The sequence below is a fragment of the Bos indicus genome, chromosome 19 (assembly GCF_029378745.1).
Source record: "Bos indicus isolate NIAB-ARS_2022 breed Sahiwal x Tharparkar chromosome 19, NIAB-ARS_B.indTharparkar_mat_pri_1.0, whole genome shotgun sequence".
In the NCBI taxonomy this organism is placed as follows: Eukaryota; Metazoa; Chordata; class Mammalia; order Artiodactyla; family Bovidae; genus Bos; species Bos indicus.
Genome location: NC_091778.1, coordinates 14,856,852 through 14,869,689, shown reverse-complemented (window position 1 = coordinate 14,869,689; position 12,838 = coordinate 14,856,852). Strand labels below are relative to the sequence as shown.

Below are 12,838 nucleotides of genomic sequence, written 5' to 3'. Positions count from 1 at the left end.
GAGGTTTAATGGGAAATGGCAAGCAGAGATGCCAAATGAGTCGTCAGAATTTGAGATCATAAAGGACCTTATAAAACATACTAAGAAGTTTAGACTCTCCTCAAGGCTGGTGGTGTCACTAAAAGATATGACACAGAAAAGTGATGGAATGAGATTTGAGCTCTAGAATGATTGCTTCTAGTGGCCTTATTGGAGGTGCATAGCATGTAAAGAGGTCTATGGGGAGGTTGTTTTTGTTCTTGATTTTTTAAGTTTATTTGACTGCACCAAGTCTTAGTTGCTGCATACACACTCTTCGCTGTGGCATGTGGGATCTGTTTCCCTGACCAGGCCCAAACCTGGGCCCCTGGACGGGAAGTGCAGAGTCCTAGCCCCTGGGCCACCAGGGAAGTCCCTGTTCGGAGATTTCTGAACTCCTCTAGACCAGAAGTGATAAGGGCCTAAACCAAAGGGTTGGCAAGACAGGAATATTTTTGAGAGAGGTTTAGAAGATACATTCAGCCTAGCTTGTGACTGGTAGATAAGGGAGAAAAAGGAGTGAGAATGATCCTTAGGTTTTGGTCTGGATATCATAGACAGACAGTGTAAGTACCTGGATCCACAGGTATGAGGAAGATAAATTGTTCATCATTTCTCGGTATAAGACAAGTCAAAACCAACCATGGCAAAAGTGGGTTTAAACATTAGAAACGGGAACCATCAGCAGTTGTCATTAATCCCTAAAGCTAGGTCCTGAGAGATTTTGGTTTTCCTTGTAGGTGATGAAGATGGTAATGACCTTAACAGCCGCAGAGTCTGGCTGTATCCATTATGTCAAGCGGCCTGGAGCAGCTCTTGACCCGGGCTGTGTAATAGCCAAAATGCAACTGGACAACCCCAGCAAGGTCCAGCAGGCAAGTAGGCGGAGAGACACTCTTAATATTGCTCTCCAAGAGCTGGGTACACGGTAGGGTTAGTCTGGAGAGGCAAGTGATCTCGATCCTTGGTTTTCCAGTTTCTCCAGCTTTTTACCCGTCATTTTATGCTTTATGCCTTTGTATTTGTGCCTTTGGTATCATGCATCTAGAATTTGTAAGAGTTACTATGATACTAAGAATCTGTGATTTTCCTCATGATGCTTCTCTCCTTGTTGCTGGATGTAGTAAAGGGAAGTCTTTCTTTCTTTCTTTTAATTAATTAATTACTTTGACTGCATGGGGTCTTAGTTGTGGCAAGCGGGCTCTCTGTTTCTATGTGTGGGCTTCTCTAGCGCAGTGTGTGGGTTTCTCTCTAGTTGTGGCACACGGGCTCGGCAGTTGCTTTGCACAGGCTTAGTTGCCCCACCACTTGTGGGATCTTAATTCCTCCTGGATGGCTGACTCTTAACCACTGGACCACCAGGGAAGTCCCTAAAGGGAAATCTTGATTTTACATGATGAATCTAAGTTGCAGTGGTGTGTCTGAAGGTAGTGGATGACTTGATCTCTCATTGGGGTTGACAGGCTGAGCTTCACACAGGCAGTCTGCCACGGATCCAGAGCACAGCGCTCAGAGGCGAGAAGCTCCACCGAGTGTTCCACTATGTCCTGGATAATCTGGTCAATGTGATGAATGGATACTGCCTTCCAGATCCTTTCTTTAGCAGCAGGGTATGAATCACTTTTCTTAGGTGGGGTGGGGTAGGGGAACAGGTGTATATCTTGGAGAATGGGTGTTCTCCAACATAGTTTAAAATTCATACAGGGAATTTTTTTAAGAGGGAGGAAGATAGAGCTGTTTGACCAAAATTCTGCCACTGTTAATTGTTGGATTTGAAGTCTTTATATCCTTGCTTCTTATCTCTGTCATTGACTTCACATTTAATTGGGATTTAAACCAGTGAACAAGGACAATGTTAGTTGTTTATAATTTCAAAGTAAGTACCGGCATACCTTGGGGATATTGCAGGTTTGATTCCAGACCGCTGCAATAAAGTGAATATTACAAGAAAGAAAATTACGCAAATTTCTCGGTTTCCCAGTGCATAGAAAAGTTATGTTTATATATTGATCAAGAACCTGCCTGCCAGTGCAGGAGACATAAGAGATGTGGGTTCGATCCCTGGGTTGGGATGATCCCCTGGGGGAGGAAATGGCAACCCACTCCAGTATTCTTGCCTGGAGAATCCCATGGACAGAGGAGCCTGGTGGGCTACAGTCCATGGGTCACAAAGAGTCAGACATGACTGACGTGACTTAGCAGGCATGTAGTCTATTAAGTGTGTAATAGCATTACATCTAAAAAATGTACATACCTTAATTAAAAAATGTTTTATTGCTAAAAAAGACAAATCATCTCCTGAGCCTTTAAGGAGTCGCAATGGTTTTGCTGGTGGAGGGTTTGAAATACTAGAATGACCAAAATGTGACACAGAGACATGAAGTGAGCAAATGCTGTTGGAAAAATGGTGCCAATAGACTTCCTTGACACAGGTTTTACATGAAATCTTCAGTTTGTTAAAAAAAAAAAACCTGCAATATTTGCAAAGTGCAATAAAGCAGTGCACAATAAAGCGTGGTATGCTATACTGTATGGTAGTGAGTTCAGACATATAATTTTGTTTGGGGGATTGTGTTAATTTTGTCCAGATCCTATTTTATCATTTCCTTCTTCTCAGGTGAAAGACTGGGTTGAACGGTTGATGAAGACCCTCAGAGACCCCTCCTTGCCTCTCCTAGAATTGCAGGATATCATGACTAGCGTCTCTGGTCGTATCCCGCCCAACGTGGAAAAGTCTATCAAGAAGGAAATGGCTCAGTATGCCAGCAACATCACATCCGTGCTCTGTCAGTTTCCCAGCCAGCAGGTACTTACAGACTAACGCTGCCATGTTCTGCTGGCTGCCCGCCCTAGAGTTCATGCAGTGGGAGTCCTTCCTGTTTGGATCCTCCTCACTGCCTGGATGTTGTACTTTTGAAGTTTTAAGCATTGTGCACTTTACAAAACTGCCTCATGATGCAAGCCCAGTAAGTTAAGTGTTGGGTGTGAAATGTAGGATATCTGTGGTTAAGACAAAAGCATATTAGTCGTGTACCCCATAGAGGTTTGTCCCTGGGGCTGGCACCCTGGTTAGAAGTACTTTCATGATTCTAAAGCAGGCGGATATTTGTAGCTCTTTCATCAGAGACTTCCTCACTACCTGTGCAGCATGCTGATTACTCTGTGCCTCTGATCCAGACTTACATGTAGGGACTAAAGCTGGACAAGTGGGGCATTAAGCATGTCTTGCCTGTCAGGACCTCTGGTAAGGCGCTAGTTTTTGTGGTCACTCTTTAGCTCATCTGGCAAAGGGTGAAAAGACAGAGACGTTGCTTTCTTATTTATCATGAATGAACCCCTAAACTATGCCTAGTAGCATTCAGCTGCTCTCAACATGTGAAAGATAGAAATAATCATGTTACAATGATGAAGATTCCAATAGAGACCCAGTCATAGAGAGCTGACACATGGACGCCGTCGGGAAAGGGGAGGGTGGTACGGATCGGGAGAGTGCCACTGCCGTGTAGACACTGCCATGTGGGAAACAGGTGGTAGTGGGAAGTGCTGTGCAGCACAGGGAGCTCAGCACGCTGCTCGGTGATGACTTGGAGAGGAGAATGGCGGCAGAGGTGGCAGGAAGCTCAAGAGGGCGGGGATATATGTTTACCTATAGCCGATTCACTTTGTTGTACAGTAAAAATTAACATTAAAGCAGCTATACTCCAATTAAAACAACAACAGGATTCCTAGTGTTGATGCTATTATGCAGGCTAATGTTTTAGGTCCCTTTGTTGAGTTGGGCTTCATTTTTCTCCTTTCTTATACTTTAGATTGCCAACATCCTAGACAGCCACGCAGCCACACTGAACCGGAAATCTGAACGGGAAGTCTTCTTCATGAACACTCAGAGCATCGTCCAGCTGGTGCAGAGGTAGGTACATGGAACTCCAGAGTCCCAGACCTGCCCGTCCCCACACCTTCCTTCCTTCTCAGTAATCACAAAGAGGTTTACCTTCAGGTCACCTTAGAGAACTTAGACAGCACCTCGTATCTTAGAAAATACCTACGTCTACTAAATATCTTAGAATCGTGAGCTAACTCTCCTACTCAGCGTTTGTGATGACTTCTTTCTATTCGGCATCTTTCCATCAATTATTAAGGCATGAATCTCACTGTCTTCTTTTTTCCTTACAATTTCCCTTGAACACGTAATTTTTCTTCTGGCATAGGGCCCTCTTTGACATTTACTCTTATTAGCTCATGGGATCAACTATTGGGCTAAAGGCATCTTCACAGGACTTTTTCAACTTTGAGATATTCATAAATTTTTCAGATTTCCCTTAGCCATTTCAAGGCTGTGGTGATCGTTTCTGCTTAGCAATGAGGGACTGAACCAGTGTGTTGTTGGGTAGGGCTATCAAGTGGTTTTGCTTTTGTTTTCTCTCTCTCTCTCTTTTTCTCCATTTCTTTATAAGAAAAAAGTCTTGTCTGTGGCCACATTTCTTTTAGACTTGGATTTATGTTATTTATTTATTATTTTTGGCTGTGCCACGTCCTCATCACTGTGCATACATCCTCTCTAATTGTCGTGACCGGGGTTTACTCTCTAGCTGCCGGCTACACTGGCTTCTTATGGCGGTGGATTCTCCTGCGGAGCTCGGGCTCTAGGGCGTGCGAGCTTCAGTGGTTGCCGCACGCGGGCTCAGTAGTTGTGGCGCACAGGCTTAGTTGCCCCACGGCACGTGGGTTCCTCCCAGACCAGGGATCGAACCTGCGTCGCCTGCACCGGCGGGCAGATTCTCAACCACCGAGCACCAGGGAGGCCGGCTTGACTTTAAATTGACCTGGTTAATTGACTCTAGACTGGCTTCTGTCCTGTCCTATATACACAGGGAAGGCTGTTCTATAGGAGGCCTAGTAAGCTTTGGGTTTATTATTTCATGGTTGGTTATTTAATGGTGTTAGCCTGTCAGGATTTTCTTCTAGACTTAAATTCATGTTATTTATTTATACCTTCCTCTGTCTGCCTAGGTACCGCAGTGGCATCCGAGGACACATGAAGGCTGTGGTGATGGACCTGCTGCGGCAGTACCTGCGAGTAGAGACACAATTCCAGAACGGTAAGCTCCTTCCTGAGGCTCTGTACCCGAGAGCATCTCCTTCGAGGGCTGAGCGATAGCTGAGCCAGTCCATCCTGTCACCAACACTTGACACGAACAGCCATCTTCCTCCTTTCACCAGTCCCTTAAAAACTAAACTGCTCTGTCCCACTAACACCAAAGAAAGAACAACAAAACACAACTTGATGAGACTGAATCAGTGTGCTTCTGCAAGAGAGCTGACATAATTTTTCTAGTAGAGATTAGCATTTCCCATTGGCCTCTTCTTGACCTTGTATAGTGAGGGTTAGTTGAGTCAGACCAGGCTGAAATTGAGAAAGCCTATCCGAAGAGCTTGCCTCTCAGCAGCTCATCCATGGAATGAACAACAGGCATCTGAAAAAGGCTCAGATTTTCTAATGCTTTCCAGTGTATCGTTTGGGTGGAGTTTATCCGTCACTTTCTCTGTATAGTGTCACTAATGACTTCAGTTCAGTTCAGTTCAGTCGCTCAGTCGTGTCTGACTCTCTGCGATCCCATGAATCGCAGCACGCCAGGCCTCCCTGTCCATCACCAACTTCCGGAGTTCACTCAGACTCATGTCCATCGAGTCGGTGATGCCATCCAGCTATCTCATCCTCTGTCGTCACCTTCTCCTCCTGCCCCCAATCCCTCCCAGCATCAGAGTCTTTTCTAATGAGTCATCTCTTCACATGAGGTGGCCAAAGTACTGGAGTTTCAGCTTTAGCATCATTCCTTCCAAAGAAATGCCAGGGCTGATCTTCAGAATGGACTGGTTGGATCTCCTTGCAATCCAACGGACTCTCAAGAGTCTTCTCCAACACCACAGTTCTAAAGCATCAATTCTTCGGTGCTCAGTCTTCTTCACAGTCCAACTCTGACATCCATACATGACCACAGGAAAAACCATAGCCTTGACTAGACGGACCTTTGTTGGCAAAGTAACATCTCTACTTTTGAATATGCTATCTAGGTTGGTCATAACTTTTCTTCCAAGGAGTAAGCGTCTTTTAATTTCATGGCTGCAGTCACCACCTGCAGTGATTTTGGAGCCCAGAAAAATAAAGTCTGACACTGTTTCCACTGTTTCCCCATCTATTTCCCATGAAGTGATGGGACCAGATGCCATGATCTTCGTTTTCTGAATGTTGAGCTTTAAGCCAACTTTTTCACTCTCCACTTTCACTTTCATCAAGAGGCTCTTTAGTTCCTCTTCACTTTCTGCCATAACGGTGGTGTCATCTGCATATCTGAGGTTATTGATATTTCTCCCGGCAGTCTTGATTCCAGCTTGTGTTTCTTTCCAGTCCAGCGTTTCTCATGATGTACTCTGCATGTAAGTTAAATAAGCAGGGTGACAATATACAGCCTTGACGTACTCCTTTTCCTATTTGGAACCAGTCTGTTGTTCCATGTCCAGTTCTAACTGTTGCTTCCTGACCTGCATACAGGTTTCTCAAGAGGCAGGTCAGGTGGTCTGGTATTCCCTTCTCTTTCAGAATTTCCGTCTCTAAAGCACTGTGGCTAAGATTTTAAAGCTCCATACTGCAGATACTGCTTTCTGCCACAAGATGGCAGTGAAACGCCACAGAATTTGAAAGATTGCCTCTTCATGCTCTTTGCTCTGTTTTGCTCATTTTTCCATCTTTAAAGGATGACTCTGCCGCTCATGACAAGCAGAAATACTCAAGTAAATATTGCAGACTGAATCTGGCAGTGTGTAAAATAATACGTCACAACCCAGTTGTCTTTATCCCACTAGTGTAAGCTTGATTAATATGTGAATCATTTATCATGTAATGGATAAAAAGAGGAAAAAACATGGCCATCATCTTAAGATATGGATGATACAAGCCTTTGACAAAATTGAATATCCATTCATGATAAGTTCTTGCCCAACTGAGAATGAAATGGTACTTTTTATCATGTAAAATTCTCCTACAAAAAAATCTGTAGGCTACATCATACATAGTGGTAAAATGTTGAAAGCAATCTCTTTAAGGTTAAAAATAAGACAAGGATGCCTGCTATCATTACTGCTCTTCAGCATCATAGTGGATATCCCAGCTGCTTTTGTAAGGCAAGAAAAAAGAATAAAAAGTATGAGGAGTGGAGTAAAGGTATGGAAAGGAGTACAGAAGTACATCAGCCACTATTAGGTATGACATGAGGTCTACCCGGAAAGCCTCAAAGTATCCACATGTTTATTATTAGAATTATTTAAAATCTAGCAAAGTTGCTGGATACAAAAGTCAGTATATGGGGCTTCCCTGGGAGCTCAGTGGTAAAGAATCTGCCTGCCAACATGGGAGATACAGGTTCGATCCCTGGTCTGGGAAGATCCCATATGCCACAGAGCAACTAAGCCCGTGAGCCATAACCACTTAGCCCACGCACCCCAGAGCCCGTGCTCCGCAACAAGAGAAGCCACCGCAATGAAAAGCCTACACACCACAGCTAAAGAGTAGCACCTGCTCTCTGCAGCGGGAGAAAAAAAGCTTGCACCACAGCAAGGACCCAGCACAGCCAAAATTAATTAATTAATTAATTTAATTTAAAAAGTCAATATACAAAATTAAAATTTTATAGTAGAACAGTTTAGAAAAGTATTCCATTTGAAATAGCAACCCAAAATATGAAATTCTGAGGAATAAGTCTAACAAAAAAATTTGCAACCTTTTTTGGAGAAAGTTGTAATCAGTAGAAATAATAAAGATCTAGATAAATATCATGGCCTTGGATTGGAATATATATATTTGCAAAGTGTTGATTCTCTCGGAGTTCATATGTAGATTTATTGACTTTGCAATAAATATCTTACTAGTGTATTTCTATGGAATTTGTCGGGCTAGTTCTATAATTCACATGAAAGGTAACCAAGATTCTTCTAAAGAAATACACTATGGAGGTATTTGTCCAGTTAAATATCAAGATTTGAGATAAAGCCATATTAATGAAGAGATTGTGATATTGGTGTTAGGGCAGATTAATAGAACAATGGGACATTGGCTCTGTTAACCCAGAGGCAGATACATGAAAAACTACAACAGGGCATGTGTTGTAAGTCATGGGGAAAGGACAGTTTGCTACTGGGTAATGGATTATTCATTTGCCACCACCCCTCCAAAAAAAAAGATCCCTAGCCTAGACAAGATGCACAAAAATCGATTCCAGATTAATTTAAAACTTAAACACATACTAAAGGGGCAAAACTACTTAATTTTTAGGAGAATATCCTTATGACCTCAAGACCAAGAAGATTTTGTCATGTAAAATCAGCAGGAACAAACTATAAAGGAAAAGGATAAATAAGTTGACATCACTTAAGAAATTCTGTTCATGAAAAGATCCCATAAAAAGACTTTGAAAATACAAGCCATAAAGTGGAGGAAGATATTTATAAATCGTAACAACTGAGAAAGGATTAGAATCTGTAGAGCACTGCCTTGAGTCAATAAGTGTAAGATGACCTAATAGAAAAATGGGCAAAAGATAAAAAAAAGATAATTTGGAGAAGAGGAAGCACAAATGATCACACCCAAATGATCAATGAAAAGATGTTCGATCTTACTAATTAGAGAGCTATGAACCAAAACCACAATAAGATCGGCAAAAATTTAAAATTCACATCATCTTCCACCACTTGTATAAGTAGAAGTGCAAATTGTTACAACCACTTTGGAAACCAGTTCATCAGTACCTGATGGAATTGAACTTATTTATATTCTTCAACCTACCAATTTCACTCTTAGATGACATGCTCTAGAGAAACTGTTACACATGTTTATTAAGGAGACATATTCAGGACTGTTGGTGGCATCATTATTCATTAATAGCAAACAAGACTGGAAACAACCCAAATATACACAAGTTGAATAGATAGTTGAATTCTAGTATATTTCTACAATGGATTAGTCTACAGCAGTGAAAATGGAACCAAGATGCATCCAAAACATAATGGTCAGGGAAAGAAACAAGTTACAGAAGGATCCAAACATTCCATTGTTACCAAGTTGAAAACAGGAAAAGTGAATATATACATTCATGGATACATATATATATGTACACACACACATTTGTGATACATGTAAAGAGCAAAAGAACGATTAACGTAACATTCAGTTTAGTGGTTATTTTTGAGGAGGAGCACATAGGATCCTTCAAAGATACTAAAAATGTTCTGATAGATGGTAGTTACTTGGGCGTTTATTCTTCTGAATGTATGTGTCGCAGTAAAAAGTTTTTTTAAAAGAGGTACTTGGCATCATTGCTTTCTTTCTGCTTAGTGTCTCTGCTGCCTCTCCCCTGGGTAAATGTTCTTCATATTTCCCCTGGCCCTAGTAATTTCCATTACCAAGATATATTTCTGTTGTCACTTTAGGGAGAAATATGAATTTATATAGGATAACCAACAGCTTCCATTTTGTCCCAAATGGATATTTTATGAAATTGGCAGCTCTCTAAATACTGAAGTTCACTGTTTTTCAAATATATTTAGGTTGATTTTGAAAAAAATCTTATGTCAGTCACTAATATTTAAAACAGATAAGGGACTTCCCTTGTGGTCCAGCAGTTAAGACTTTGCTTTTCAATGCAGAGCGTGTGGGTTTGATCCCGGGTCAGGGAGCTAAGATTCCACTTACCTCCTGTCCAAAAAAACCAAAACATTAAATAGAAGCAATATTGTAACAGATTCAATTAAGACTTTAAAAATGGTCCAAATCAGAATAATCTTAAAAAAAAAACCAAACAGATAAAAGCAGAGTTGCCTTCGTTGATTGTACTTGATGTTCTAGGAATACCTGGCAGTGCAGTTTGAATGCCACTGTTGTGGTTTGTAACTTAACATGCAGTCTGAACTAGGTGATAATCCTTTAGTATTTTCATGATTTCATAAAAATTCTGACCCTTTAGACTATTCGGATGCTCATTCTCCTTTACTTGTAAATTTAATTCTGAGGTAAGCTGTTTTCTAAAGAACTGAATGTTACTTATATTCCGTGGTAGAAGTCACTACGGTATACCTGAGGCTTACGCTTCTGTTGCAAAACACAGCCCTGCCCGTGAGAACTAACCTGCCTCTGGTGGCCTTGTGAAAGGCCAATGAAAATACGCATAACTGTATCTCTCTACAGACCTTTTACCTTCATGCAGGGTTCTTCCTGATCTGTGTCTTAGTTTGGATTTGGAATTCCTAGGCATTGCTTAACTATTCTGTGGACTTAGAAGAGAAAATGTTGATTCCAGAGGAAGCAGCCATCCTTCTTGTGGATATTGATAAGTTTGGGTGTTTTAGTTTTGAACTAAAACCACGCCTTCTAGTTGAGGTGAAACAGTTTTGGTGAGTGGAACATGGAACCAGAATCTCTAGCTGGGGTTTAATGGTGTTGACATCTCTTTTTAAGTAGCTGAACCCTCTCTTCTAAGGAAACCACGTTGCTCAGGTTGTGTGCTCAGTCTCGTCCAACTCTTTGCAGCCCCGTGGATGTAGCCTAGCAGGGTCCTGTGTCCAGGGCGTTCTCCAGGCAAGAATACTGGAGTGGGTAGCCATTTCCTACTCCAGAGGATCTTCCCAACCCAGGGATCAAACCCATGTCTTTTGGGGTCTCCTGCATTGGCAGGTGGATTCTTTACCACTAGTGCCACCTGGGAAGCCCAAGGAAACCATTGCAGGAAGCTAAATAAGAGAGTTTAGAGTAAGGGTCGGGGGTGGACTCTCAGGCCCTAAGACACACCCTTCCCCACCTGTCAAAATTTTTAAATGAAAATAAGACTTAGAGAAGTAAAGTGATTTGCCCAGGAGCGCATCCCCATTTGGTAACAGAGCTAAGCTTTGAGCCCAGGGCTTTTATACCAGATTACCTGACTCCTAGCCCAGAGTTGTTCTTAATAAACCACACTGCCAATTCTATAGAAATCTACCTAAGAAAATTCTCAAGCTGTTTCTTCTCACTGCTTATTAATTTTCTAAATAGCATGTAAATGTGAACGTGCGTACATGGTGGTGACCGGTTCTTTTTGCTGCTCGTAGGCCACTATGACAAGTGCGTGTTCGCCCTCCGGGAGGAGAACAAGAGTGATATGAACACTGTGCTGAACTACATCTTCTCTCATGCTCAGGTCACCAGGAAGAATCTTCTGGTCACCATGCTTATCGTGAGTACCACTTTTCAGAACCTGTAAGGATGGCTGACGAGACGAAAAAGTGTTTCTCCCTGTGATGGCTCTGGTCAGAGGGAAAGCTCCTGTCTCGTGTGATTCTGGGATGAGCGGGGCTCGGGTTGTGGGTTAATAGTTTCTCACGCCCGTCTTTGCCCTTGACCTGAAGGAACTTGCTCCAGTTGGGAAAGAATTGTTCTGCCAATTATTCATATCATTTTAAAAAATGAATTTATTTTTTTAATTGAAGGATAATTGCTTTACAGAATTTTGCTGTTTTCTGTCAAACCTCAACATGAATCAGTCATAGGTATACATATATCTCCTCCCTTTTGAACCTCCCTCCCATCTCCCCACCCCACCCCTCTAGGTTGATGCAGAGCCCCTGTTTGGGTTTCCTGAGCCATATAGCAAATTCCCATTGGCTATCTATTTTACATATGATAATATAAGTTTCCGTGTTACTCTTTCCATACATCTCACCCTCTCCTCCCCTCTCCCCATGTCCACGTCTATTCTCTATGTCTCTTTCTCCATTGCTGCCTTGTAAATAAATTCTTCAGTACCATTTTTCTAGATTCTGTATATATATGTTAGAATATGATATTTCTCTTTCTGCCTTACTTCACTCTGTATGATAGGCTCTAAGTTCATCCACCTCATTAGAACTGACTCAAATGCATTCCTTTTTATGGCTGAGTAATATTACATTGTATACATGTACCACAACTTTATCCATTCGTCTGTCTATGGGCATCTAGGTTGCTTCCATATTCTAGCTATTGTAAATAGTGCCGCAGTGAACAGTGGAATACATGTGTCTTTTTCAGTTTTGGTTTCCTCAGGGGATATGCCTAGGAGTGGGATTGCTGGGTCATATGGTGGTTTTCTAAAGAATCTCCATACCATTTTCCATAGTGGCTGTATCAATTTACATTGCCACCAACAATGCAAGAATGTTCCCTTTTCTCCACACCCTCTCCAGCATTTATTGTTTGTAGACTTGTTGATGATGGCCATTCTGACTGGTGTGAGGTGATATCTCATTGTAGTTTTGATTTGCATTTCTCTAATAATGACTGATGTTGAGCATCTTTTCATGTGTTTGTTGACCATCTGTATGTCTTCTTTGGAGAAATGTCTGTTTAGGTCTTTTCCCCACTTTTTGATTGGGTTGTTTGTTTTTCTGGTATTGAGTTGTATGAGCTGTTTGGATATTTTGGAAATTAATCCTTTGTCAGTTGTTTCATTTGCTATTTTTTCCTCCCATTCTGAGGGTTGTCTTTTCACATTGCTTATCGTTTCCTTTGCTGTGTAAAAGCTTTTAATCAGGTCCCACTTGTTTACTTTTGTTTTTATTTCCGTTATTCTAGGAGGTGGGTCACAGAGGATCTTGATTTGATTTATGTCATCGGGTGTTCTGCCTATGTTTTCCTCTAAGAGTTTTAAAGTTTCTGATCTTCCATTTAGGTCTTTAATCCATCTTGAGTTTATCTTTGTGTACGATGTTAAGAACTGTTCTGATTTCATTCTTTTACAGGTAGCTGTCCAGTTTTCCTAGC

General features: G+C 41.7%; 1 protein-coding gene across 7 annotated transcripts in view; it reads left to right on the top strand.

Moving 5' to 3' along the window:
* Positions 1–12,838, top strand: part of ACACA (acetyl-CoA carboxylase alpha) — a 286,531-nt gene that overhangs the window by 132,552 nt on the left and 141,141 nt on the right. For all 7 annotated transcript variants that reach the window (XM_070772628.1, XM_070772626.1, XM_070772625.1 and 4 more), the window contains 6 exons: positions 759–893; positions 1,482–1,628; positions 2,636–2,824; positions 3,828–3,928; positions 5,029–5,117; positions 11,149–11,273. In XM_070772628.1, the coding sequence (XP_070628729.1) occupies positions 759–893; positions 1,482–1,628; positions 2,636–2,824; positions 3,828–3,928; positions 5,029–5,117; positions 11,149–11,273 (786 nt within the window). The remainder of the gene's footprint in view (positions 1–758; positions 894–1,481; positions 1,629–2,635; positions 2,825–3,827; positions 3,929–5,028; positions 5,118–11,148; positions 11,274–12,838) is intronic.